The sequence below is a fragment of the Martes martes genome (assembly GCF_963455335.1).
Source record: "Martes martes genome assembly, chromosome: 12".
Lineage (NCBI taxonomy): Eukaryota > Metazoa > Chordata > Mammalia > Carnivora > Mustelidae > Martes > Martes martes.
Window position 1 is genome coordinate 90835530 of NC_137900.1, and position 26327 is coordinate 90861856.

Below are 26327 nucleotides of genomic sequence, written 5' to 3' on the forward strand. Positions count from 1 at the left end.
CAGCCTTTTGACATCTCTTACCAAACATCACAGCAGGCCAGGAGCCAAGGTCCGGCTGTGTTGGCCTGTTTGGGGATCAGGCACCTCTGTGTTCTCGGCATGTCAAGGCATTTTAGTCTTCAGTCTCTCCGTCTTCTGTGTGTTCTTGATCCCTGGGAAGCATTCTGACAGTGAGCAGGGAGACTGAGCTGGACTCTCGGGTAGGGACAGCTGAGCAAACTCAAGGGCACTCTTGGGGACATCCTTCTGCAGCCTGTTTTTTTCATACCCACTGCCTCAGATGGTGGACAGTCCTCTCATGCACCATCCAGGGGCCGAGGGTGTGTCGAGGACTCCTTGCCCAAGGTTGTCATTGAACAGTCTTCACGTGGGATGGGAATCCTGAGCACCACCTGTCCCAAGTGAGAGAGCTTTTGTCACATTCCAACTGGAAATGCAAGAAGAGAATCTGAAGATTCAATAAAAAACAATTCTTTCATCCCTGAGATAAGCAGATTAATAGTACATAATGTCAATATTTTGGCTGCAAACCATTGTCTCGCTATTGATCCAGAAGAAATATGGTACTGACTCCGGAGCCTCATTTGCTTTCTGCTAGCGGTGTCTCTGTATGCGCTTTCTTCTTCTTTTAAAAAACCATGATCTGGTTTCTTTTCCTTTGTCGTCTGAGGACTAGTTCCCGTCCAGCCAGAAGGACAGGGTTAAGTTCAGGCAGAAAGAAGAGCAGTTGGGAGTCACAGATTTCAGATGTCAGACCATTCCACTCTTTGTTTGGAAGCTGGTGTGCTTGACCCTTCCCCACTGATCTCCTGTCTGTCCTCCTCCTGACTTTCCCCAGAGACAAGGTTGTGAATGCTCTGGTTAGCACATCGCGAGGTCTGTTCAGTCCCTCAGAGTATGTTGAGGATTGATACTTTTTCCTCGTCTGCCGACTGTGTTTCCTGGGCTGCGTTTTCCAAAAGAGAAACAGCACAGAATCCTTTTCGCTGCTGGTTGGTTAGGGAGACGCTCATCAGTAGCCGAAAGAGGAGAAACTGGGACAAAAAGCGTAGCTAAAGTGGTTTTGTGGGAATGTGATTACAGAGTCGGTTTTCATAATGAGAGGCTGTTTGGCACCGTTGTCTCTGTGAAATGGGCTTGAAAGGCACGCTCGTTCTCAGCGTCCACTGCATACGGACTGCTGTCGTGGGTCAGCAAAGAGGTCCGAGGAAGGAAGGTGCCAGATCCTCTTCCCTGAGGTGTTTGTGTTCTTGGGAGGACAGGGAGAATTGGGGCGGGGGGTGCCCCGTGGCCAGCAGGAACATATGTGCGTGTTCTTAGTGACCACAGCTGCCACAGAGCAGTCCTTTAACGATGCTCCCAGGCTAGGAGGTTAAACCTTCTCATTTGCTTGAGAAAGAGCAAGAGGGAACCCTCAGTATCTTTACATTGATCTGGATCCAGAGCAGGAGGGAGGGGGAAAGGGAGAGGGATTTAGGCAAGCGGGATTTGCTCCCAGGCCTCTCAGCATGCGGACACACAGATCAATTTCTTATCCTGCGTTCAGCTGGACACTGGGTTAGAGACTGTGTTGATCAAGACGTCCCCTCCTGTTTCATATCATGTAACGCATTCATTGCAGCCACTGAGCCTAAATTACTGTTTGCTTTCTTTCTGCCTTCTCGTCCCCTCCCTCCCTGAAACGGTAAGAACTCGTGTAAGGACGGAGTCAGTTTATCCGTGCTAATGCTTTGATTTTTCTTTTCTCTTTCTCTTTGCCACAGTAGGTAACCAGTTAGGGGCCTTGGTACATCAAAGGTAAGCAGTGGGTTATGTTTTATTATTTATTGATCATTTCTAATTGTTTATCGATCGACCATCTGTACTAGAGTCTTAGAAAGTCAGAGGTTGAGAATGGGAAAAACCAGGGGCTAGATTTCTTTAAGACTCAAGTTTTTTGTAGTCCTTTCCAAGACAGCCTAAGCACGAAGGAGAAATGAACGGGAGCTATTAAAAATCACCCATTATTGTATGTAAATTTAACAGACCTCTCGACTGTGGGAGCTCTTTTCTGTCCCACATATATCTAATCTAAAAAGAGAAATTTTCCATCCTGAGTTGATGGTTTCCACAGAGTGTTACGATTCCTTAATGCCTCCATGTGAGCAAAGGTGTCCCTAAGAAGTGTTCGTCTTTGGGCTTTTCCACAAGATAAAGCTTGTGATTCTCAAGGAGTCGTGGTCCTGGGCAGCCAGAAGCCCAGGCCCCACCCCATGCCCTTGAGGAAGGACTTGCCAGAGAACCTTGGAGAAGGGCCCAGTTGCTTCCCTGCCTCAGTTTACCTTCATAGCCTTCCCTTAAATATTGAGGATATAGAGAGCTACGGAGAGGTCTGGGCTTTAAAAAGACCAGTCTGGAAGATGTTTGTGGTCAAAATGTTATCCTTCAAATGGAATAAAATGTGCAGGAACCTGCCTCAGTTTCTCTCCCCTCGTGGATGACATTCTGTGTTGTGTCTCCATTACTGTAACATTGTATCCTTAATCTTCACCAGCAATGATACAGTTATATCCTCTTGTGTTCTACACAAGTGTTTGGGAGTTTCTAGAAATCATCAGGCCTCAGTTAACCAAAAGATTTAACCTGGGTTTTATTGTTACTGGTTTGCTTTTTTAGTGAATTAGAATAACTTAAATGATGTTGCTGTTAGTATCAAACACAATTTTCCTATAAAGCCATAGTTAAGATTTTACTTCCCAAGAATGTCGTACTTCGTGCATTCAACAAGTTTCAGCCTCACAGTCAGAATGGAGCTTTGTCTCCGGGCCCAGAGCAGCTCCTCTTCATACATTTCTACCTCCAGGAGAGTCTGCTTCTGCATTCCCTGAGGGCTGAGGAACTGCTGAGTTTTGTGACAGTTTGTATTGTCATAGTGTTGAACTGCTCCCAGTAAATCCCCCAGTGACACTTGCGGAGAACAGACAGGGCTACACGAGTGAGCTGCGGTCTCGTGGGGGGCACCGCGACCCTCCACCGTGGCAGGGAAACAGTCCTCACGGGGACCCCGCGGCCTGTCCAGACGGGTTGGGCCCTCGAGGCTCGGCGTTTGTGTCCACAGTGCTGCTGACTTGGGAATTTGGCATTGTCTGATTTGGGGGCAAACTCAAACATCCCAAGACTGTAGAGAGGATTTCTGCATGTGTATAAACCGGGGGAGGTAAGCTCCTCGGGGAGAGGACTGTCCGCTCTCCTCAGACTAAGATGGTGGCAAGTGCTGTCACGCCTTCTGTCTTTCTCCTACGTGCCACGCTTTCCCTAAAAACATGGGCTTGATTCAATCCTTTTCATGATGGGTAAAAATCCAGCTGTGTGAGAGATATTTAAAAATGCTTACCCTTTTTTCTTTTTAAACTACTTGCATTTAGCTTCCTCCTAAGGTAAATGTTTAGATTTAATTGCTTTCTGGGGCTTTGGGCAAATTGGATATTGTCCACAATACACTCTGTGGCAAGTTTGAAGGTTTGTTTGAAAGAACCAGTGCAGCCGTTGTTTAAAAAAAAAACAACAAAAAACAAAAAACCCGACACATAATGGATGGAATAGCGTTGAACGAAAGTACCTTGCAGAGTAAGGTGATTATTTTGTCCTGGTCAACACTGATTAGGCCTCTGCTGGATACTGGGTTCCATTTGGAGCATCTCACCCAAAGCGACAGATCAGTTAGAGGGAGGCCAGAAAGCAATAAAAAGATGGGGAAACCAGGAATGTTGAAGAGAAATTCAGCATTGCTATCTGTGTCTTAAGGAGACTGGCAGAGAAGTCTAAGCTAACTTCACAGGCCCCAAAGAATCTTTTAAGTATTAGGCAATACCGAGAAGAAAAGGCAGTTGTTAGTAGAATTGATGGTTTAATAAAAAATCAGAGATTTCTCCCTCTTTCACAGCAAGAGAGGAGGCTGGGATCTTTTCCAGCAGTGATTAACCAGAGGTCCCATGAGATGACGCTTTTTCTCAAGGGCTGGGGACTTGTTGGCGTGATTTAAGTCTCTGTCTTCTGGCACTGCCAATATGGGAAACGTGGGGAACCTGAAATGGCTGTGAAATTCTTTATATGTTTTTCCAAAATGTTCTTTGTTTTTAGGGCAGTAATAACAGAAGAATTCAAAGTGCCTGATAAGATGGTTGGATTTAGTAAGTATCCACATTATCTACTTTGCCCTGATTAATCTTTCAGTGTGACCGTCACTGTGGTAGAAGACTTTGCACACTGTGTCCCCCAGAGCCCTGAAGGGCTGCAGGTCTCTCTCCAGGCTGAGAGATAGAAAGCCACGCACCCCCGCCAGTCTCTCTCCCCACCCCACCTCTCTCCTCACTTCAGCTAGAATACCCTGTACCTGTCCGCTGTGTTTCCCATAGGATTTCCGTGGCTCGCCGAGGCTACCGTGATTTGCAGTGCCGCGGGCCAAGTGTAAATGTTTGCTGAGTTAATTAAGTCATTCATGCATGGTTAAACGTGGAACGGAGGCATGTCCTGACCCTGTTCCGTTTGTTTCAGTTATCGGCAGGGGAGGTGAGCAGATTTCTCGGATTCAAGCAGAATCTGGTTGCAAAATTCAGATCGCCTCAGGTAAGGCTTCTTTCTTCATAGATCTCGGTTTGGTAGAAATCCGTGTTTTGCCAGACTTTCCAGATTCGTTACCTTTGCTCATTGCTTAGAAGTTTAGGGGCCTGAGTAAGTATGTGCGATTGCCGTTCTCCCTGTGCTCTTAGAGCTGGACTCCCAGATGAGAACCAGAAAAACCAGGGCAAAAGCGGGCCTGGAGATGAGGCCGCCTATCTGGCCTCTGGAGGAGGCCCTCCGTAGTTCTGTGGCTCTGCGTGGCCCCGGCCAGACCCCGGCTGCTCTAGGACCGCGGTTTTCTGCACCAGGAGGTTATGCCAGACAGTGGGGCCTAGAGGAGCGCTGTGGCTTTGGAGTCACTCCTGGGGACTGCTCACTGGCTCCCCTGGATCAGAACCTCCCCCCATCCCCCCCCCCATTGTGGAAAGAGGCCAAGGCCAGCTGGGGGTTCTGGCTAAATTAGCCCACGTAAAACGCAGTTCAGGACCTTTCTCAGCTGGGGCCATTTGGCCCGTGCGTTACGGAGAGAGACAGATTGAGGAAAAGAAGCATTCTTTTTTTTTTTTTTTTTAAGATTTTATTTATTTATTTGACAGAGATCACAAATAGGCAGAGAGGCAGCGGTGGGGGGGCGGGGGGGGGGAGCAGGCCCCCTGCTGAGCAGAGAGCCCGATGCGGGACTCGATCCCAGGACCCTGGGATCATGACCTGAGCCGAAGGCAGAGGCTTTAACCCACTGAGCCACCCAGGCGCCCCAAGAAGCATTCTTAACATTATTAATAGTTCGAGCAACTCGTTTGAATTTGGTCTCTTTCCATAGTAGATGAGGGGTGTGGAGGACTGTTGACTAGAGAAGCATTTGTCTGTTTAAAAGATACACGTTACCATGTTTCCAAGGCAGTAACTGTTATTAGTTATATATCTATATAGTTATTTATTTATTTATTTATTGGAGTTAAGAATTTTAAGAGGCAGGTTTTTTAAGAACACAGGAAAGCGTCGTGTGGTGTCAGAAAGCAAGCTTTTCCTCTCTCGTCAAATGGCCCGGAACGATTTCCACATAGACGTCCCTGCTCTCTCGGGAGATTCACACACTCCCTGGTACCAGGCCTGGTGTGCGTCTACCATTAAATTGCTCACTGGTGTGCGAACAGGGGACCGTAACCCACTCTGCAGGCGGAGAAACTGAGGAAGAGCGGGTGACGGGACTCAGGCACTCCTCGGCACACAGCTGGGTCAGAAAGGAAGCTGAGCCCGCTAGGACCCACTGTCACGGCTCCCCCTGCAGAACTTGTTTCTACTTTGGGAATCTAGGGCGGAGCCAGCAGCCTGCCGTTCTCTCCACCAGCGGAAGCCACCTGTCTCTTCCCGGGGCCCGGGCTTCTGTGGGGCCGGTGTAGGGACCAGGCCAGACCGAGAGTCTGTACACAGAGGCACGGGTGCACGGTGACCTGGTGCCCACCAACACACCTCATCTTCTTGATTCTTCTTATAGAGAGTTCTGGGATTCCAGAGAGACCCTGTGTACTTACCGGAACCCCAGAAAGTATTGAGTAAGTTTATTTTATTTACTTCTTCCTGTCACTCTTCTTCCTCCTTCCCCACACGGGGAGACGTGGAAGGGCCAGACGGTTACTGATGCTGTGGAGCCGCGCCGCAGCCTGGCCACGGCAGCAGGTGCTTCTCTGGAGAAGGATCTGGGAGGTTGCCGTGCCAGGGGAGTTTTCTGTTACTTAAAACACATAAGGTATCACCGTGGTTTTTCTTTCCCACCCCCCGCAAACGCTACAGAATTTCTGGCAGCCGTCATAACGTCCACTCCGTACACCAGGTTCTTTAACGAGTGTACGTTTGCCCCGTCTGAGCGCTCTCGTCTGCTTCCTTCTTCCTTGGTGACACCTCCTTTCCCCGAGCAGGTCTGCCGCCGTGAGCCTGTCGCTCGGTGCACCGTTGAGAATCCTGGCACCAGGTCCTTTGCCCGGGGCTGATCCCACTGCCCTTTTGACATTTGTGAACCAAATGAGTTAACTCCTCGTGGCCCTTGCTCCTCTCAGAGGGCTGCATGGACCGGCCAGAGGGTGTCTTGACGTTGAGCGGGGGCCGCTGTCACCACCTTACGGCTGGCGTTGCTTTCCGACCGTGGGACACCCGTGCTCAGAGCCTCGTGTCAGAGGCAGGCCTCGGTGGCCCGCGCACCTCCCCGGGGGAACGGGAGGTACTAACTGAAGAGTCTGCTCGCTCTCCTGTTTCAGTCGACTGAGTAGCGTTGCATTTGGGGACAGGGGTGCTAAGATTATGCCTGCCTCAGTAGATAGGGCTGTTTTACCATTTCCATTTCTCCGGGAGTCCAGATGAGTTTAAATTCTCTTGTTCTGCCGCAACATTGCAAGCAGTGAACCAGAATAAATACTGCTGGCAGGTGTGCATTATAGGGCAAGCGGGATGGTTTTGCCGAGGTCCAGGCATTTTTCTTCCAGCACAGGTTAATTTAGTACACAAGCAAAATATTAAAAAGCTGGTGTTGCTGAGAAGACCGGCCAGGCCGATTCTGTACACAGAGAGGCTCAAGACGACAAAAGGCAACATCTGTTTCCTCCCTTTCTCTTCTTTCCTCTCCTCTTCTAACCATTCCTGCTTCCACTTCTCTACCCAGGCAGTCGGGGCAACTGCACTGTAACTTTGGGAAGAAACGGTTTCATCTTCTTCTTCCTGTGCTGCATAGTAGCTGAATTCCTCCCTAGCAGAGGAACCAAACACTAGATCGTATATGGTGATTTAAAGAACAAACCAGCCAGGGGAGCTTCTGGTGCTGAAAAGGCAATCGCCTCGACAGGTGGCCTGGACAGCCGGGCCGGGCGTGCTGTGTCGACCCCGCGGTCTCCCTCTCCTGCCTCCGAGTCCCCTGGCACCAGACAGCATCACAGGGGAAGCCGGGGCCCGAGAATCCAAGCGGACAGGCACGGAGCCCGCGTCTGGGGCTCTGTGGCTGCACCGGGTCCCCGCCTCTCCTCCCCGCTCCGGCGCTCCTAGCCTGAGCTCAAAAGCCAGAGAGCAGGTTGGTTAGGGAGAAGAGATTGGGAGTCTGGGAATTCAGCTGGTGACTACTAACCCTCGCTTTCTTTCTTCCCATCTCTCTCGTTGCTCTCTCCTGCCTGTGTTTAACCAATGTCTCTTGAGTGTCTCCTCTGTGGGAAGCATTGTGCCAGACTGAGGACCGGAGAGAGAGGCGGGGGGATCAGAGGTGGTCGCCGCCGCGGGAGCGGCTGACGCTTGTGATGGGAGATGAGACGTGTTGGTGCCAGGACTGCCGGACCCCCTCATGGGCAGAGGGCAGGCCGGACAGGGCTGCGTTGGAATGTTGGCGTGTGGTGTGTGTTGCTTTTAAATTCCAGCCCGGTAGCATGGCGGATGGCAGAGACCTCGCGGGTTGTGGGGGCAGGAGCTGGAGCTGAGCGGAGGGCTGCCTTGACTCCTTCGTGCTCTTCCCCCCGCGCTGTTGCTCTCCTGTGGGCGCCCCGCACCTTCATTTAATGCTCCTTCTCTTGTGATTCTTTTCCCTCTCAAAGACAAGCCAAGCGGCTCCTGGGGCAGATTGTGGACCGCTGTCGCAACGGCCCTGGCTTTCACAACGACATAGATGGCAATAGCACGATCCAGGAAATTCTTATCCCTGCGTCCAAAGTGGGTCTGGTCATCGGCAAAGGAGGGGAAACGATCAAGCAGTTGCAGGTGCGTGAGCCCTGAGCGGCACGTCGGCGGGCTTCTGGGACTCGGGGGCGTGGGGGAGGGGTGGTCCTACCTCGGACCACCCCCCACTGGGCTGGCCGTGTGCCCCTCTGCTTCCAGGGTGCCACAGATCCTCTGTCGGACGGGTGCTTAGGAACAGGCACTGTGGGCAGGTGCGATGCCAGTGTGACGCCCTCACTGGGGCAGTGACACTCTGTGGGGGCTGCTTTTACCACCAGGTGACAGCATCTCAGATGAAAGTCCTGCGTGGACTTTTCCAGAGCTGCGGCTCCTAGCCAGCCGTATGCCCTCTCACTAGCTGTGGGATCTTAAGTACGCTTGTGTATTTGTCGAGGGCTCAGAGTCCTTGTCGGCCTCACTGCTGTCATGAAGCAGAAGTGGTAACTCGTGACTTTATTTTTACCTCAGACCCTCAGCCCAGAGCCCGTGACTGAGTAAACGCTCCCCGAGCCTTAGCCGCTGCTGTTCCAAAATCCCTCGTGTGAGACACGGGGGCCAGACGTGTTCAGGATGGAACACCCTGGCAGGTTCTGGGGCACACCCCCGACCAGACTCCTGTTGGCCTAGCCAGACGCAGTGACAGTCCCACCCTGGGAGAGGGGCTACACACGCTTCCGAGAGTTCAGGTCCATTTTGCGGCCAAATGAGCTGTGGGCAAACGTTTATTTCCAAACTCCTGGACTTTTGAGGTCGCAGGTCAGGGCTCGTGGGCGGCCCGGTGTGCACACTCACCGCCCAGCCCTCAGCCTGGTGGGCTCTCTGGTGCGGGCGCTGAGGTCCTGGAAGCCAGAATCCACCTTTAGCTCCTCCCTGCCTCAGCTCTGGGGCCTTGGGCACCTGCTGTCGGGCCCGCCCCGTCAGGGAAGTAGGGCAACGGGAGCTCTTCCGTCTCAGAGCTGTCCTCGGGCCCTAATGAGAAGCCGTTGCTGCCTGGCACCTCGGGAACATTGACCCAGTTCAGCGATTCTGGAGACCAGGAAGGGAGGAGGGTTTTGGGAAACGGTTTTCCACGTCGCACACCTGGCAGCTGTCGCACACCTGGCCTGCGTGCCCATGTGCTCCCCGGGCAGCGCCCTGTGGTCGGAGGGACGGGGCTGATGGTGGACGGGGCCCTGCCCCGTGCTTGCGGCGCGCGCGTGTGCTCTCCCTCACGGCCGCCCTGGCGTGCTGCCCCCACAGGAGCGGACAGGTGTGAAAATGGTCATGATCCAGGACGGCCCGTTGCCTACAGGCGCAGACAAGCCTCTCCGCATCACGGGAGACCCGTTCAAAGTACAGGTAGGGGAGGGACCACGGATGGAGCGGGTCCTGCATGGGGGGTCGCAGTGGGGGTTGGAGGGGGGTTTGCGTGTCACGCAGGAAGTTGTGAAACTGGGTGTTCCTTTATTTAAGGGGAACTGTTGTCCCAAACCGGGTGTGATGGAAGGGCTGTAGGGGTGTCCTGCTTTCAGCCAAGCCACTAGCCCCAGGCGTTCATTAAACGAGGAATGGAGTTCCGCGTTTACACCGGCCATATTTTGAGAGCCTAAGAGCCACATGAGGATGGCGGCGACAGTCATGGCCGGCGCATGTATGCGACGTTCCCGTAAATGCAGACGGTTTGTTGCCCTGACCAGACGTGGTCTCCCATCGCTGGGCTCTGCGCACCTCAGCTGCAGGCTTTCTTCGGCTCTTGCTCGCTGCTTCTCTCTTGGCCCCTCTTGCAAGACCGCCAGCTCCGGTGGGGGAGGTGAGCAGCCCCAGGCATACGTATGCCCTCGGAGCGAGCATCCTGTGCCCCGAGCGCCCGGCCACAGAGGAGAGCCCATTTCTGAAAGCAGTGAGGGGCTTCGTCCTAGACCATCTGGGGCAGGTCCACCCTCTGGCTCTCGCTGTCAGCAGGAATGTGCGTGGGCTGCGGGTGTGGGACGTGTCTGTTCCCGTGAACTACGACTGTTCTTTTCCTGCCCGCTGCAGCGTGCTGTGCCTTTGCTGCATTTAGGGGAGCTCCAGGGTGACGCACCTTGGCGAGCTAGTCAGCCGCAGCTGTTTGTCCGTGGGAGCTCTGGGGCTTTGAGCCAGCCAAGGTTACTGGTCTCCGGCAAAATATGCCCCCGATTCCTCCCCTCCCACGATGCCTTATTTACAAATGGATGTATTCATGTGGGTGCTTATTGGTGTCTGCATGCATTTTTATTGTAATCGACACACGATATTATGTCCATTTCAGGGGTGCAACATAGTGACTCAACACACGGGGAAATTCTGTTACGGAGTGGCTCCCCATAAGCGCACTTACCCTCCGTCATGTGCAGTTATTAAAGTATTAGTGACTCTCTCCCCCGGGCTGCACTTCTCAGCTGCGTGGCTTCTTTCTTGTATAAATGCAAGTTTGTACCTCCTAATCCCCTTCATCTGTTTATTTCCCCCAGTGCTTAATGCTCTTGTCCGGCTTGACTCAAGCTGGTGTCACTGGTAGTTCTTCTGGTCCAGGCACAGACGTAAAATCCTGGTTTTAAAGCAAGGTTGAGGGCCAGTGGAGAAAACAGCCTCTTTCCTTGAGCTCCAGGCCGGGGTGCAGCCCTTTATTCCCCTTCAGCAGGCCAGGGTCCCCCAGGTGCCTTGCCCCCCAGGGCTTCTAACCTCCCTAAGTGTGTACAGGTGGGCTCCCTGGTCGCCTTCCACGGTGGAACCTTGGTTCTTTATGAAAGGAGCGCTGGAGCGCAGAGGGTATCTCCTTAATGTTCCCGTGATTTGCAGGAAAATCTTGACGACCAAAGGTTTTTAGTTTGTTTTTTTTTTAATTTTAAAACTACGTGTATTCCACATTTTTTATTTGGGAAAAGCTGTTTGCTGTGTTTAGGATAAATTGTTGGTCGTTTGTTTTCTCTCCCCAACATTTTATTATGAAAAACTTGAAACATACAGACAAGTTGAAAGGGTGGAGCAGTGAACACATACGTGTGTAACCTCACCCTGTCATTTTGCCACGCTTGTGGCGCTTATTTCTGCTTGACCATGCCATTTTTAAGTAAGTGACAGGCGTCATGACCGTCTGCCCCTAGATCTTGTATGTGTCTCCTAAGAATAAGAACTAATTTCTATAACCAGGCCTAAGAAAATGATAGCAAGTCCCCTAACATTCTCTTACAGTCAGTCCTACTCCAGTTCCTCCAAATGTCTGAAGACTTCAGTTGCTGTTTTGGAGTTTTTTTGGTTTGGTTTGGTTTTTCCAGACCCAAGATGCAGTCTGGGTGCCCGTGACCTTGAGTTGTTACATACACCTAACGTTTAGTGCAGATTCCTGTGCGGCTGGGACCAGTGTGGGGAGGGTGGGCTGACGAGTGCATTTGGGGGCAGAGGACGCTGAGTGTGCCTCCGAGAGCGTCAGGCCCGGGAGGTGGTCTTGCCAGTTGGTAATCGGGGTATTTGATCTCTGGGAGCTGGAAGGTATTTTCAGGCCCCTGGGCTGGCATTTTCCCTTTACCTCCCGGGGCTCCTGTGGGGTGGAACCTGTCCACTGAGCTCTCAGAAAGAAACGGTGTGCCACATGCCTCAGGCCACAGTCATCAGGCTCTGACCCAGCGCACATGTGCTGATCTGACTGGTTTAAAGCCGGCCGGGCCCTGTGTGGGTGCCTTGGGCAACGTAAAGAACACGTCACCTAGGACTCGATCTCTGTGACCCTCCCCAGCAGCCCACCCGTGTCCCGTGTTGGAACGCAGGAAGGGAGCTGGGCCCCAGCTAAGCGCCTTCTGGGTCTGTGAGTCTGACGTATCAGGCTATGGTGTGGAAATTTCACCCGGCGTCATGGCTTTTCTTAGGAGTTTGGTTTCCATAATGCCTGTCCTCTGTGTTTACGCAGCAAGCAAGAGAAATGGTATTGGAGATCATCCGAGAAAAGGACCAGGCTGACTTCCGAGGTGTCCGAGGGGACTTCGGTGCCCGCGCAGGAGGAGGCAGCATAGAGGTATGCCTGTCCTGCAGGGTAGTTCCCGGGCAGACGGGCCACGCTTTGGTTAGCTCTTTAACCTTGACTGAGTGGGCTTTGGTTCATCTTCAAAGCCAGGGTGGGTGTGAGGAAGGACCGAGAGAGAGTCGCAGTCAGAGAGAAGGGGAGGGAAGGGAGCCAGCTGCACGCCTTTCAGGGAATGGGGCCGTCGTCCTGGTTATGAGCTGGTTATGAGCTTTGCCTCAAGGCCATTCCGCTGCCCAGGTCAAGACCAGAGGCCAGGCTTTCTCGGTGCTCTGCATCGTGAGAGTAGCACCTGGAAGCCCAACTTACTGATGAGGTGGAATGGGATAAAAAGCTTTCCTTTACGTCTTAAAAAACTTTTAAAGATTCATTTATGAGAGAGAGAATGTGTATGCGGGAGCAGGGAGGGGCAGAGGGAGAGAATCTCAAGCAGGTTCCCTGCTGAGCACACAGCCCAACGCAGGGCTCGATCTCACAACCTGAGAGTCGGACACTTAACCAGCTGAGCCACCCAGGTGCTCCAGAAAGCTTTCCCTTACAGTGGAGCGCTGTGGTAACACTTCACCTTGGATAGGGCTTCTGAATATCGTGCTTAGTAAAGTAAGCCAGGTACGGGGGATTTCACCCCCACGTGGTGCCCAGAACGGGCAAGTTCTTCAAGACAGAATGTTGCGCAGAGGTGACCAGGGCTGATGGAAAGAGTCTCTCTTTAATGGCTACAGAATTTTGGGGGGTGGCGGGTGGTGAGGAAAAGGTTTTGGGAGTATAAAGACCAGTGGTGGTTACACAACGTTGTGAGTATATTTCATGCCACTGAACCGTATTCTTACAAATGGTTAAAATGATGAAGATTATGTTCTGTATATTTTAGCACAACAGGAGAATGAAGGGGGGATAAAAATACACTTTCAGGGACCACCAGTATAATCAGTGTTCATGGTATATCTATGCTGAGTTCATGGAACTGGGAAATAAGCTTGCCACTTTCGACCTTTTCTGCAAAAGGTTTATTATTATTCATTTTATAGCTATCATGATCAAATCTGAGACACGCTAGATATATTTAGTAGGTAGGAATGCAATGCTCAATCACGATAGTTTTCCAAAGAGGGGAAAATATGCTATATCGTATTTCCAGGAAGGCACTGCAATGAAAATCAAGTCTGTGTTTTGGGTTTGTCTTTTTTAATGTATCCTCTAAGAAATAACAGATTTGCAGACAGCTCTGATCAGGTTTTGTTTCCCTGTGCTCAGGTGTCTGTGCCCAGGTTTGCTGTTGGGATTGTAATAGGAAGAAATGGGGAAATGATCAAAAAGATTCAGAATGATGCCGGGGTGAGGATTCAGTTCAAGCCAGGTTGGTTTCGATGACTGTCAAAACTCCTTAGTGCTCTGAAGAATCATAAAGCAACACAAGGACTCTGTAACTAGCTCATGTGTGTGTCCCCCACTCCCCCTCCCACCAGTACTATCACCAAATTACCAATCTAGCTTTCTCCTCTGGGCCCTCATAGCATTTCCAGCTTTTAATTTTGTTCAGTAAAAACTTAAAAAAAAATCTGTTATTTTGACTTCATTTTTTAAAGATAAAACCATTTAAGAAAAGGACTAATGTCTTAGCGTAAAGGATAGTTCTTTAAATTTTGTAGATTTACCCTCATGAGCAAAATTACTGACATTGTCTTAATTTTCCTCATTCCTCTAAAGTTGGAAAAACTGTGTGATAGGTTCATTTTTGGCAGCACGGCCATAGCTCATGTCTGCCTTCTGTTGCTTTATTATTTAGCGTTTCTGTAATGATAACTTTTTTTAATGCCTGTAATTACCTAAGAAGCGAGCGTTGACAGGGGCCGTGCGAAAAGACGGAGGCGCGCGTGCTCCTCTGTGCCTCTGGTGGGGATACTGACCGCGGGTCAGGCTGACCTTTGTTTCCAGCTGAAGTTGGGCTTTTCCTTACGCCGCCTCTCGCTTCGTCCTGCAGACGATGGTATCAGTCCAGAGAGAGCCGCGCAAGTCATGGGACCTCCAGATCGGTGTCAGCACGCGGCGCACGTCATCAACGAGCTTATCCTCACGGCCCAGGTGGGTTGGCTCTCTGGGTTTCCGCTGCGTCACCGGCCAAAGCAGGGAGTGCCTCAGGGCTCTCGGGGCAGTGCCGTAGAGCTCTCTCCAGTCGCATTTCTGGAACACAGCGGTCTTGTCGATCACCCGCCTCTGGGGACATGGCCAGCGGCTTCTCTACACCTGCGTGTTTCCTGCCTTCCTGTATTTTGTTACTGGCTTCTTGCTCTCCTCCCTTTGTTATCCCAGGGTCTGGGTTTTCTTGACACAGGAAGTTCCTAACTCTACACTATTAGGAGAAGTGCAGTGCGGGTCACCATGGGTCAGACCATCGAGTGCCTTTTAGGTGGAACTGCGTTAAGTCAACTCCAGGGCACCGGGGGAGCTCAGTCAGCTCAGCGCGCGACTCTGGATCGAAGCTCAGATCTTGGTCTCAGGGTCGGGAGTTCAAACCCCGAATTGGGCTCCATGCAGGGCATGGAGTCTACTAAATAAATAAATAAACTCTTAGCCTCAGAAAACACTTCAGGCTCCTCCAGAGTCTTTTTTTTTTTTTTTTAAGATCTTATTTATTTGACAAGAGATCAGAAGTAGGCAGAGCAGCAGGCAGAGAGAGAGGGGGAAGCAGGCTCCCAGCTGAGCAGAGAGCCTGATGCAGGGCTCGATCCCAGAACCCTGAGACCATGACCTGAGCTGAAGGCAGAGGCTTAACCCACTGAGCCACCCAGGTGCCCCTCCTCCAGAGTGTTAAAGCTGTCTTCACGCAGTGGATTCTGTATGCATCTCGGGGCACACAAGCAAGCTTGTGATGCTGTTAGCGTCTCTGCTGGCCCCCCTGCTGTGCAGTGCTCTGGGAACCCCTGGGCCTCACGCTGGGTCGGCAGGTCTCCCAGGTGTGCTGAACTGAGGGAAGGTTTAAAAGCACCTGGAGCCAAGGAGAAGCACGGGATTGGAAACCGTAACCCCTCTGCCGTGAGCCGTGTGAGCTGAGACAAGCCTCTGAACCTCTCTGGGCCGAGCTGTGAGCCACAGACCAGGGGGTGGGGAGGGTGCAGTGCGCGTGCCTCCCTTGCGAGCCCTGAAGTTGCTGAGTGTCCGTGTTGAACTTACGGTGTGACAGCCCCCACCGCGGACTTCCCGAATCGGCAGATCCCAGAGAGGGGGCTTGGGCTGCTGCCGGAGTCCTGGGCAGTTCTTGGGATGCGACAAGTTCAGAAGAGAGTGCCTGAGTGCGCCCAGCATTGTCTGCAGCAGGAAGAAGCGACAGACCCAGAGCAGCAGGGGCGCCAGGGAGACAGCCTCCCCTCTGACAGTCTGCCGCAGGCAGGCCGGGAGGTTGGCTGTGTGTGCACGCACGTGTGCAGGCATTTTCACGTAAATCCCTAGAATTGCCTCCTTTACTCATCATTTGCATCTCAGAAGAGTCGAGTGAAGGGGAAGCAGCACTCCAAGCCTCTCTGCAGGTTTAGATTCTGGGGAGGCGCTCGGTTTACTCTCCATCGGCATAGGTGGGCTTTGCGGGACATTGTCCACTGTGTTGAGCATCGGCTCGGCTGCTCCCTTCCGTGAAGGGGCTCCGGGCTGGACCAGGTTTGCCCTCAGCATCTAAAAAAGAACACAAATGCTGCCGCTCCAAGGTGACTCAGGACAAAGACCTCCCATGAGATTGCTGACCCTGAATGAAGGGACCCTTCTGTTAGGCGCCGGCCGGGGGTTGTGCTCTCTGCGGGGGGGCCCGGTGTGAGCGTGTCGCAGGCTGCTCTACCCCCAAACGCTGGCCCCACACACCTGGTTTGTTGCCCCCCAATTTGGGGAGAATGGGACAACCGACTTCTTGAAAAGCCTTTTATCCTTCCCGCTGGTTGGCTTGCGAGGTGCCCCGACCACCCTCAGCAGTGTCTGCGGACGGGAGGGCTGGAGGCCTAAGTCGGGTGTCCCTTTGAGATGCCCGAGGCTCTTTCGCATCTAACTCCCGGTTTCTGGTAGGCCCAGCGGGCGTTAGCCACAGGGAAAGGGCATCAGCGTGGAGGAGAAAAGCAATGCCCGATACCTGGACAGTAGGGCCCGGGCCTCCAGACACAGGAGTTTGTGCCGACTGCCTGTTTTGGTCGGGTCCGGCCGTGGGGCCGCTGGTATAAGCACGGGTTCGTCTGTGCCTGTCCTCCTTGACTGCGCCTGGGGTTTGTGCTAATTCTGGCTTGAAAGAGCGCGTCCGAGGCTGGCGTGGGGAGAGGTGCTGAGGTCGCAGCATGTGGCACTGATTACATCCTGTCACTGCACCTCCTGCCTAGGCTGAAGAGCCGTCCCATGGCAGTGGCAGAAATCGTCACTTGAGCTCTGCTTCCTTCCCAGGAGAGAGATGGCTTCGGAGGCCTCTCGGTGGCCAGAGGACGAGGCCGTGGCCGTGGCGACTGGAGCGTGGGAGCCCCTGGTGGCATCCAGGAGATAACCTACACGGTCCCGGCGGACAAGTGCGGCCTCGTCATAGGCAAAGGTGAGGGGCCGCTGCTGGGGTTTCTTGGTTCCCCTCCCTCTGCCCTACCTTCCCCCCCCCCCCCCCCACCCCGTGCAGACAGGGCCCCTGCGGTACCTCCGGAGCATGATGTCGGGTCTCTTGGCTGCGCCTAACTGCAGGTGCCCAGCCTGCGACTCCAGCTGCCTTCCGTAGGGACACTGCCGGTCCCTATGGTCTTCCCACGAGCACGTGCAGAGGGGACTGTCGGTTATCGAGTCCGAACAGACGAGAAGTGAGACCCCCCCGCCCCCGAACCCCCTTGCCTGGTGAAGCTGTGTGGGTTGCCGCAAAGGCACCCTGCCCAGTGTGAGGGGCTCTGGGTGTTTGTCCGTCGACTGATTAATGATTAATGTGCCTCCTGGGAGCTCAGAGGAACAGTTAAGGTAACAGCTCAAGCGAAGATGGCCCTCTGACACTTTTTGTCCTGGCTGGATTTGGTTGGGTATTTGGTCCGTATTGACACATATGAAAATGGCGTTTATCCTTTGAGTACGTTTACTGTGAGTAACAGACACCCTGTGGAGGGAAATAAATACTGATTAACTCATCGTTTCTAGGCTTTGTGGGGAACATTAGGTCAGGAACCCTTGTTAGTGGCTGATGTGGCCCCTGGCCATCCTTCACTGTGAGCCAGGGGAGAGCAGGCAGATTTCTGGGCTGTTGAGCAGCCTTCTCTGCAGTGGGCTGGCCTCCCCGTGGGCTCTCCGGGGTCCCCCCACCCCCAGCAACACACGCTGAGGCCTTTGTGTCTGCCTTCGTGCATGTTTGTTTGACAACATGTGGAGGAAGTAAATACAGGCCTCCCCCCGGCCGACCCCCCAAACTCCCCCACCCCCGCCCAGAGTTTCTCCCATTTCTGCCACCACCAGACCTCTCTGACCTACGGGAGGGAGCTAACATCCCACAGACGGTGGTTTGGGTTTGGGAACATACTCAACGGAGAGCTGAGGCTGCCTTAGCACGCTCTCCCGGGCCAGCACAGGGGGCCTCCTGCCCTTCTCCTTCACCTTCTGGAGTCTGCATTTGGCCCTGACGTGGGCGGTGTGTGTGGTATGTTCCTTCGAAACGTTGTATCTCCTGTCTTGGTGTCGTCTTCTAGATCGTTCATCTCTCGGAGGCGGTAGGAACAATGTGGGTTTGTTTTCATTTCCTGGTGGGGTGTACATGCTGATCAGGACTCAGGGGATGCTGTCAGCTGCCCAGATGCTGTGGTGACTCAGATCCACCACCCAGACTGTCAGCGTGGCTGCCGGGAGATTCAGACCAGTTGGTGCCCGTGGGTCGAGAAGCAGAGCTAGGTTTCTGTGCCTTCTGAGGACCATCTTATCAAGGAGAGTTGACTCCGTGGCCTGGTGCAGCCTTGCTGTCTTCACTGCGACCGTTCCTGGTAGTCGGGGAAATCGGGGTATGGGCAGGACCCCCCACTTATGGTTTGTCCTCGACAAAGTCATCCTGAGCGACTCCCACAGGAGAGTGATGGCAGCACGGAGCGGTGACTGATCTGTGTGTGACCTGGCATTCCGACTGCGGCCTCGGAGGCCCGAAGTTTGTCAGCCGGGGTCTTTCTCCACCGCCCCCCCCCACACACACACACAGGGGCTGGGCGTGGGGGGGGGTTCACCCTCTTAAGGAAGGCGCGTGGTGAGGGAGACCGGAGAGGGAGCCGCAGGCAGGCAGGCAGGCTGCGCTCCCCCCTCCCCGGCTCGAGTCCGTGGACAGACGCTGCGCCTCCCCGGGCCCCTGCTGGATTTCCATGATAAATACAGCAGCGGCGACAGATAGAGCGGCCAGCCCTGCTCTTGTCAGCCAGGCCTTTTAGCAGGTTTGATTAATTGCTTTACGATTTCACGTCCAGCTGGGGGGCCACTGGTGGGTCGCTTCTGCCCCCCATCAGGTGGAAGAATGGACAGGCTGCTGAATGAGCCTGTAGACAGCCACCATGTGCCAAGCTGGTGACCTCATTTTGAAGGAAGATGAACTTAAATGAACTCCTTCCGGCCCCGCGCAGTTCCGTGCAGCCTCTTCCCCGATTAGCATGCTGCCCCGCTCTCGGGCCTCGGGCCTGCGCCGCTGCTCCAAGGGCCCACGGCAGCCGGGCTTGTCTGAGCCGCGGGCGCCCAGCCTCACACATGCACGCCCTTTTGTACTCTTGCCTCTGGAACCCAGTGGGGCCCGGGGGAGGCTGGAGGATTCCTTCAAGCACTGGGTGTGTGGTAGGAAGGCTTCCAGTTCCCTCTTCTTGCCCTTCCTTAAGCCGCAGAAACACTTTGCCCAGGAGCAAAGCTGCTCACTTTTCATGGTGCCAAGAGGATGAAATCGTGACCCGGGAGCAGAGGGCGATAGCTGTAGGGCTGGGAGGGGCTCGCTCTGACCCAGAGCAGCTGGGAGGCTTTTCTGTGACTTTCTGCCTTGGCCAGTGCTCCTTGCTTGAGGTGGACAACGCAGGGATGCTCTTAAACCGTAGCGGAACTTGAAGGAAGGTCTGAAGCGCTGTTGTTTTTAGTTTGCTTTTAAATTGAAACCCATCCTCCGCTGAACTGACGTGCTGCACGTGCCAGTTTGAACAAAGCTTTCCCCGAAGGCCAGCAGCTTCCTGGTTTCCTCCGGGCTTCTCCCCTGCAGTGTCTGCCTTCAGGAAGGCCCGTAGGACCCCGGCTCCAATTTTGCTTTCTGGGCCTGTAGCATCCCAAGAGGGTGAGATAAGACACAACACGGGCCGGGCCTGCTCTTGGGATCCTCCTTGTGTACTTGCTTGATGGGCATGATGGGCGCCCCAGCAGCGGCTGGAGGGACCGTGCACGTGTTACCCAGAAATGACGAATGTCATTTGAGGTTGGTTTTGACTCTGGACGGGGTGGAATGACGCAGAGACTGGCCTGTAGTCTTTGCTTTTGGTCATTTGGGGTTCTCTGGTCGCCTGTACCAGATTTTCCAGACTGTCTCTTTCTGATGTTGCAAGACTCCGTGCTCCCGGGTTTTCCTTGTATTCTGCCCGCCCCCCCCCCAACCACCTCCCCAGTTGAGCAGAACCGATCTGTAAATTCTGTGAAATTTCAAAAGAAGAATCAAACCATTGTGACACTGCTGGACCTTTTGTTACGCAAATCTCATTAAGAGACTGGAACTCTCAAAGGTTTTTCAAAGGGTCCAACTAAATTTTCATTACCCCGCTCCACCCAGGCCTCTGTGACCCCCATCCTCGGCTGCCTCTCTGTCTAGACCTCCCCCACCCCACCCCCCAGAGGAGGCAGGGACTTGAGAAGGGCCGTGGAAGGCCTGAGTGGGCTCTGGCCATTGTTGGAGACCGTGGCTCGTCTGTTTGCGCTGGTAGGGGGGAGGGAGCCACAGGGCCGTGGCCCCCAGGGCTGAGGACAGAGCGTGTTCCCCTGGCAGAGGCGGGCTTGCAGTGAGCCTCCAAGAGCCCTGCTGCGGCGTGCACACCCTTGGGCTCCAGGCCCTGGCATGGGTGCCGCGCGGTGTCTGGCCTCAGCCTGGCTCAGGGAGAAGAACCAGCTTCCTTGCTCCTCGGTCTGGTTTTGCAAATGAGAGAGCCCTGGTGTTTGTCAGAAGGGGGGTTTCGGAGTCAACTGAAGGTACTTGTCTGCTCTCGGGTGAGGGCCGGGGTGCGGAGGACACCTTTTCCTCCCCTGAGCGGCAGAGGACCACTGGGCCTCTGGGTCTGCCACAACTGCCACTTACCCTTGTGTCTTGTGTCCACCTGCCTGCAGGGGGCGAGAACATCAAAAGCATAAACCAGCAGTCAGGAGCGCACGTGGAGCTCCAGCGGAACCCCCCACCCAGCACTGACCCCAACCTGCGGATGTTCACCATCAGGGGCATCCCTCAGCAGATCGAGGTGGCCAGACATCTCATAGATGAGAAAGTTGGCGTACGTACAAGGTCCTTCCCCTGCCCAGCTTAAGGATAGCTGGCTTTTCTTTTGGACGTCCAAGGCACCCGCTCCTCCCCAGAACCTGGTACCTCCTGTGCCTTCCGCTCCACACGTCACGTGAGGGCGGCCCCTCCCACGTTGCCAAGGGGGAAGGTTGGGGCCCAGGGATGCCAGGGCCAGGCCCTGCCGCGCTGGAGGAAGCCCCCTGGCAGAACTCACCGAGGCCCCCGAGGCCTCGCAGCGCAGCAGCTCAGGCCCAGAGCCGCGTCCCCTGCAGGCTTAGATGAGCAGCTGGGGCGGCAGCCTTCCCCCAGCACCGCCCCGGACTCCGGCGGGCGCGGCCCTGCAGGCGGCTTTCATTGACTCTGGCTTTAGTTTCAGGCACCTCAAAGCAGATAAAGAAAGGGAGTGTTGATGGAGGACAGATTGGCCACTGCTCACCTCAAAGGGGACGTAGAATGGCAGAAAGAGCCATGGGCCAGCCTAAATTGACGGGAGAGTCAAGCAGGTTGGTCCCTACCCCCAGGGTGACGCGCTAGGGCACCTGTGACGGCGCTCGTATGGGCTGTGTGGTGGTTTCGGTCACTCGAGGGGGCAGAAGCCATTTCTGCAAGTGAAGCCCCTGTGGGGAAGCGAGGCTAGCGAGTGTCAGAGGGTATCTGGATGTCACTTGACTCTGTGTCCCCGAAAGCTGTAGTTTGCCGGGGGTGGGAGGGGCCTGGGCAGAGGGCAGAGGTGCAGCCGACGGGAAGTGAGAGCTCCCTGTGTGCCCATGACAGGGGACCAGTCTCGGAGCGCCTGGAGCCTTTGGACAGAGCCCTTTCAGCCAGCCACCTGCCGCGCCTCATCAGAAGTAAGTCTCTCACGTCGGTCTCGGCGGGAAGAGTCTAGTCCGTCTCAAGAGGTCCTCTCTCCAGCTGCGTCTGGGGAGGGCCGGCCAAAAGCCTGGGTGTGAGCAGGACTCTCCTCCCTGCCTCTCTCGGCCGGCCCCTCGAGTCTGTTCCTAGCCCACTGACCCGTCCCAGGGCTGAGGGCCTCCCCGCAGGGCGGAGGGCCTTGTCAGCGCGGGCGTTCCCGAGCGGCTGTCCCCGCCGACGGGCCTCAGCCCGCCGTGCTCATTTGCTCTTCACTTTCTTTCAGCGCGTTTCCCCCGAGGAGCTCGGGCTGCTTCCCAAGCATCGCTGCTAAAGTGAACGGAAACCCCCACAGTACCCCTGTGAGGTAGGCGACCTCTCACTCCCTCCGTGTGGTTCTCTCGGGACTCTCGGGACCAGGGCCGCCACGTGGCCACTGCCCAGGGGTGGGAGGGCGCCGTGAAGCACCAGATCACGGGTGGCCTGGCGGGAGGTCGACCCAGTTGAGGAGACAAGGGTGTGGCCTGCTCTGGAACAAGTGACTGTTTTGTCCTCCGTAGTGGTCCTCCGGCCTTTCTGACCCAGGGATGGGGCAGCACCTACCAGGCGTGGCAGCAGCCCACCCAGCAGGTCCCAAGTAAGTGACCCGGGAGGAGGTGGGACTGCGCACGCCCCACGGGAGGGCTGGGGGGCCGACGTGTCCGAAACGCTCTAGTTGCGTCTCTTGGCCGGTCCACCCACACGTCCCTCCCCAGAGCTGCCGGGAGCCCTGTCCCAGGGCAGCAGGGGCCACCAGCAGCGCTGCTAGGGGTGGGCCTCCAGCGGAGCAAGGGAGGAGGCCAGCTCTCTCCTGGCCCCCCTCTCCAGCCTTTCTCTCCCATCTCCTCTGTTCTTCTCAGAGCTAGGGGCTCCTGTCAGCTTTGGGCCCACAGATGGGCTGGACCTGGCCCAGCCTGCGGCTCCTCCCCTCACTGCCCTCCCAGACAGGGCCCCCCCGCCCCGGCTCGGGCCTGGTGGTGACCGCCTCCCCCTTTTCTCTCCAGTACTGCCTTAGAAGGGATGGTGTTTCTGTCTCCTGAACTTTTCAGAAAGCACACAGCTGGAGAGTTAGCTCCGCGGAGGGACACCTCTGCGGGACAGCTGACCGTTAGAGAAGGTCCCTGTTGGCGTCCAGTCCCCTCGGCCTGCCCCTGGGCCCCCACACGAACTCCAGGAATCCCTCCGGAGTGGGATCTCACACAGCCTTCAGAAGCAAACCAGACCAAACAGCTTACCTTCCGCTCTTCGGTCCCCCCGAGGCGGCAGCTGTTTGTGTGTGGAGGGCGTCCTCCGTGCGGCTGCCCACGGTCCTTACAGCGCCACACCGCCTCGTGGCCGCTTGGCTCACGAGGGATGAAGCCCGCGGTCCAGGCCCCTCCCGCCGCCCCTTGAGCAGAGCGCCGCCGTGAGGAAGCCCTGCCCGGGGTGCCTGCGCCACGTCCCAGCTGGCGCCCTGTGGGGCCAGAGGCCGATGCCGTGTGCGGCCTTACACACCTTCCCCTCCTCTGGCCTCCAGTTGGTGTCTAAGTAATGAAACGTTTGGGTTCGATTTCCAGAGTAACCATGAGCTGTGAAATTGTATGGTTGCATTTTTTTTCATCCCCCCCCCCTTTTTTTAAACAAAATGTCTCAAACATGCAGAATATTAGACTTTCACCGTGAACGCCTCCCCCCCCCCCAAGAGCCCGCCGGCCCGTCTCACGGCACTCACTTGCTCCCACCCCTGTTTGTGTTTCCTGTTCTGATGGAAAAGGGCCTGCGAGACAAGAGGTGGCCCCGGGCTGACTTCACATTTGCCCCATTGTCCAGGACAGAGACTCTGTGGGAAAGCCCTAGACTGGGGGGTGTGGGTAGGGGACATGTCCCCCTGCCTGAGGGGAAGTGACCCCAGTGCCAAGGTTCCACGCCCCAGCCCCGCTCCCCGCCGCAGGCAGAGGCCTATAGGGCCAAGTGAAAGAAAACACAGGGCCTGGGTTCTTGCCTCTGTTCCCGTCCTTCGTCTCGTGGTGTTGAGCTGTGTTTGTCTCTAGGGGGCGGTGGGAACTGGCTTCTGTCAGTGAAATCTTGTTTGGAAGAACCGTCTGACTTGCCCACACCCTCCACAACCACCGTGTTCTGTGCCCAAGATCGTCCCGAGGCCCTTCCCGCCCTACTGGGAGGACCAGGACGGGGAGGGGATGCTTCTCCCCGTGTGTTCCTCCCGCCTCACTTCCTTTCCCAGCCCCACACACAGACTCCTGTCACCCCGCGCCCCTCCTCAGACTAAAGTAAATTAGCAGGGAGGACACTTGGCCGTGACCACGGTCACCAGCGCGTCCTGCCTGCTGGCTGCCGACTGTGGTTCTAACAGAAGACAGGACAGAAGGGGGCCAAGCAGGGAACACACAAGCCAGCCCTGACCTCGGTAGAGAAGAAGGTCCCGACTTGTCGCTCTGGTCGGGGCTTATGACCCCTTCATTCCCGGGACAGGCGGCTGCCGCTCTGCGCCCCCAGATCTTTGCTGCTCGTGCCAGGTAGAGCAGGCGTCCCGGCTCGCCCGCCAGGAACAGCCCCACACACCTGTCCCCATCCGCTCCTCCCCCAGAAAGGCGTGAGGCTAGATCGGGCGCAGGTGCACGTTGTGGCACTTGGCCCCTCTGCTGCGTGTAGCCCGTCTTCTGTCACGGTCGCCGGGCTCGGCCTCTGGGCCGTTCTTCCACGTGCTCTCCCTGCACTTGTGCTTGCCTAGAGTGAAAGCCGTTAGTCTGTGCGAGAAGGGCAGGTGACAGTGCGGTCAGCACCACTGGCATTCTTTGTCCGGTTTGGAGGGCGATTCAGGGAGCCTCGGACTCTGTCACTGTGGCCCCGGGGGCTCCCCGAGCTCAAATCTCCATCGGAAGGGTCGAGGCTGTTCTGACCCATTGCTCTCGGGGGTTAGCTGTCCTGTCCAACCCCCTCCTCACAGGGACCTCGGTCACACCTCCTAAGCCCCCTGGGGGCATCGCGGGTTCCCTGGCCACTGCCTTCCCGGCCGCAGGGCTGGGACCAGGCTAAGGCGCCGTGCTCAGCCGGCGGGGGCCTGACTGCTGTTGTGTCCCCCGCACAGGCCAGCAGAGCCAGCCGCAGAGCAGCCAGCCCGACTACAGCAAGGCCTGGGAAGACTATTACAAAAAGCAGAGTGAGTGAGCCGGTCTTCTGCCCAAGCCGATCCCGAGGCCCCGTGCCCCCACGCCTGTCTGTGGGCCTCCTTGTCTGTGGTTCCCTGTCACCTTTGGTTTTTTTTCAGTGTTTTCCCTGTGTGACTGGGTCTCAGTCCCCGCTTTTGTCTCCCTGCGTCCCTTGTGTGTCCGTCAGAGGGAACGTGGTGAAGTCGCCCACCTTCTGGACGCCAGAGGGCCTGAGGACAGCTTGGGGCCTGCTGTCCCGTCCTCAGCCGTCCCCTCTGGAGCTGCTGGGCCAGGGCTCAGACCAGCAGGCGTCCCGGTCCCTGGCCGTCGTGCTGCCTTCCGGCTCTTTTTGGTCATTTCAGGGCAGGGAAGAGAAAAAGGGTAAGACTCCAGGAAGGGAGCCTGCCGTCAGAGCCGGTGCCCGGGCGCCAGCTTCCCTTCTCGAGTAAGCTCGTGCTCTTAGCTGTGCCAGGAACTAAGCCCATCTTGTTAACAAGAGAAGAAAAAGATCGAGTAACAGCAACCAAAATGAGTCCTAAATCCCCGGCACGAGTTTCTGAGGTGCCGGGCTGGAGTGTGGTCAGGGGAGGCTCCCGCGCCGTGACTGCGCAGGATGTTACCTGCTGGTTGGCAAAAATCAAGTCAAGGACCGTGGTCGTTCTGGCGTTGAGAATCATCCCCGGGGCTTCAGTGGGGTCAGGGAGGTCATCGTCACCCAGAGCCCCTGCTGAGACGCCAGATGCCCCGTCTCCCCCAGACCTCCCAAATCCAGACGCGCAGGCACACGTGGGCCTGTGTTTCCAGCCCCCCTGGGATTGGAGCCTGCGCAGGGGCACCCCCGCACCCAGGCCGGGGACCGCACTCCTTTCCCTCTTCCTCACTCCCCCCTCGTCCCCCCCTCCACCCACCACCCTCCCCAGCCATCTGTCTGTGCTGTTTCTCTGTGTGTGTCTCTCTGTGTCTCTCTGTCTCTGTCTCTGTCTCTGTCTCTGGCAGCCGATGGGCAGGCAGGCGGGCAGCGAGGGTGATTGGGAAGCGCCGACAGCCAGCCGTGAGGTCTGGGGGCAGAGCAGGGCCAGGCAGCAGGCAGCTCAGAGCACTCTGTGCCCCTGGGCAGCGCCCGGCCGCACGGTGTCCCGGCGGCTCGTCCAGCGTCCAGAGGGAGACTGCGTCGGCCCTTGTCTCAGCGGCCCCGGGACCCCTCCGAGCTGGCAGCGCCCTTTGCCTCCCCTGGGTTTGTCGCCACCCCCGCTAACCTCCGTGCTTTCCTTTGTCAATCAGGTCACGCTGCCGGCGCCGCTCCTCAGGCCAGCTCCCCGCCGGACTACACAATGGCCTGGGCGGAGTATTACAGGCAGCAGGTCGCTTTCTACGGGCAGACGTTAGGGCAGGCGCAGGCCCACAGCCAGGTCAGTAGCGGCACGGGCACTCCCCAGGCCGGCCCGAACCCCCTTCCTCCCGGGCCTGTGGAGGAATGGCTCAGGCTCCAGCCGCGCTGGCCCCCCTCTCCGTGCCCCAG

The 26327-nt window shown here is 55.8% G+C and overlaps 1 protein-coding gene across 2 annotated transcripts in view; it reads left to right on the plus strand.

Annotated features, from left to right (window-relative positions):
- The window catches only part of FUBP3 (far upstream element binding protein 3), a 49426-nt gene that overhangs the window by 21250 nt on the left and 1849 nt on the right, over positions 1 to 26327 (plus strand). Inside the window, exons 3-18 of one of the 2 annotated variants that reach the window (XM_080819989.1) lie at positions 1764 to 1797; positions 4120 to 4169; positions 4534 to 4605; positions 6095 to 6152; positions 8166 to 8328; positions 9526 to 9624; positions 12191 to 12295; positions 13556 to 13658; positions 14283 to 14383; positions 16715 to 16856; positions 20606 to 20766; positions 21549 to 21622; positions 21910 to 21990; positions 22184 to 22260; positions 24748 to 24819; positions 26090 to 26217. In XM_080819989.1, coding sequence (XP_080676115.1) covers positions 1764 to 1797; positions 4120 to 4169; positions 4534 to 4605; positions 6095 to 6152; positions 8166 to 8328; positions 9526 to 9624; positions 12191 to 12295; positions 13556 to 13658; positions 14283 to 14383; positions 16715 to 16856; positions 20606 to 20766; positions 21549 to 21622; positions 21910 to 21990; positions 22184 to 22260; positions 24748 to 24819; positions 26090 to 26217 — 1520 coding nt within the window. The remainder of the gene's footprint in view (positions 1 to 1763; positions 1798 to 4119; positions 4170 to 4533; positions 4606 to 6094; positions 6153 to 8165; positions 8329 to 9525; positions 9625 to 12190; positions 12296 to 13555; positions 13659 to 14282; positions 14384 to 16714; positions 16857 to 20605; positions 20767 to 21548; positions 21623 to 21909; positions 21991 to 22183; positions 22261 to 24747; positions 24820 to 26089; positions 26218 to 26327) is intronic. The other variant, XM_080819990.1, reaches the window with a different exon arrangement.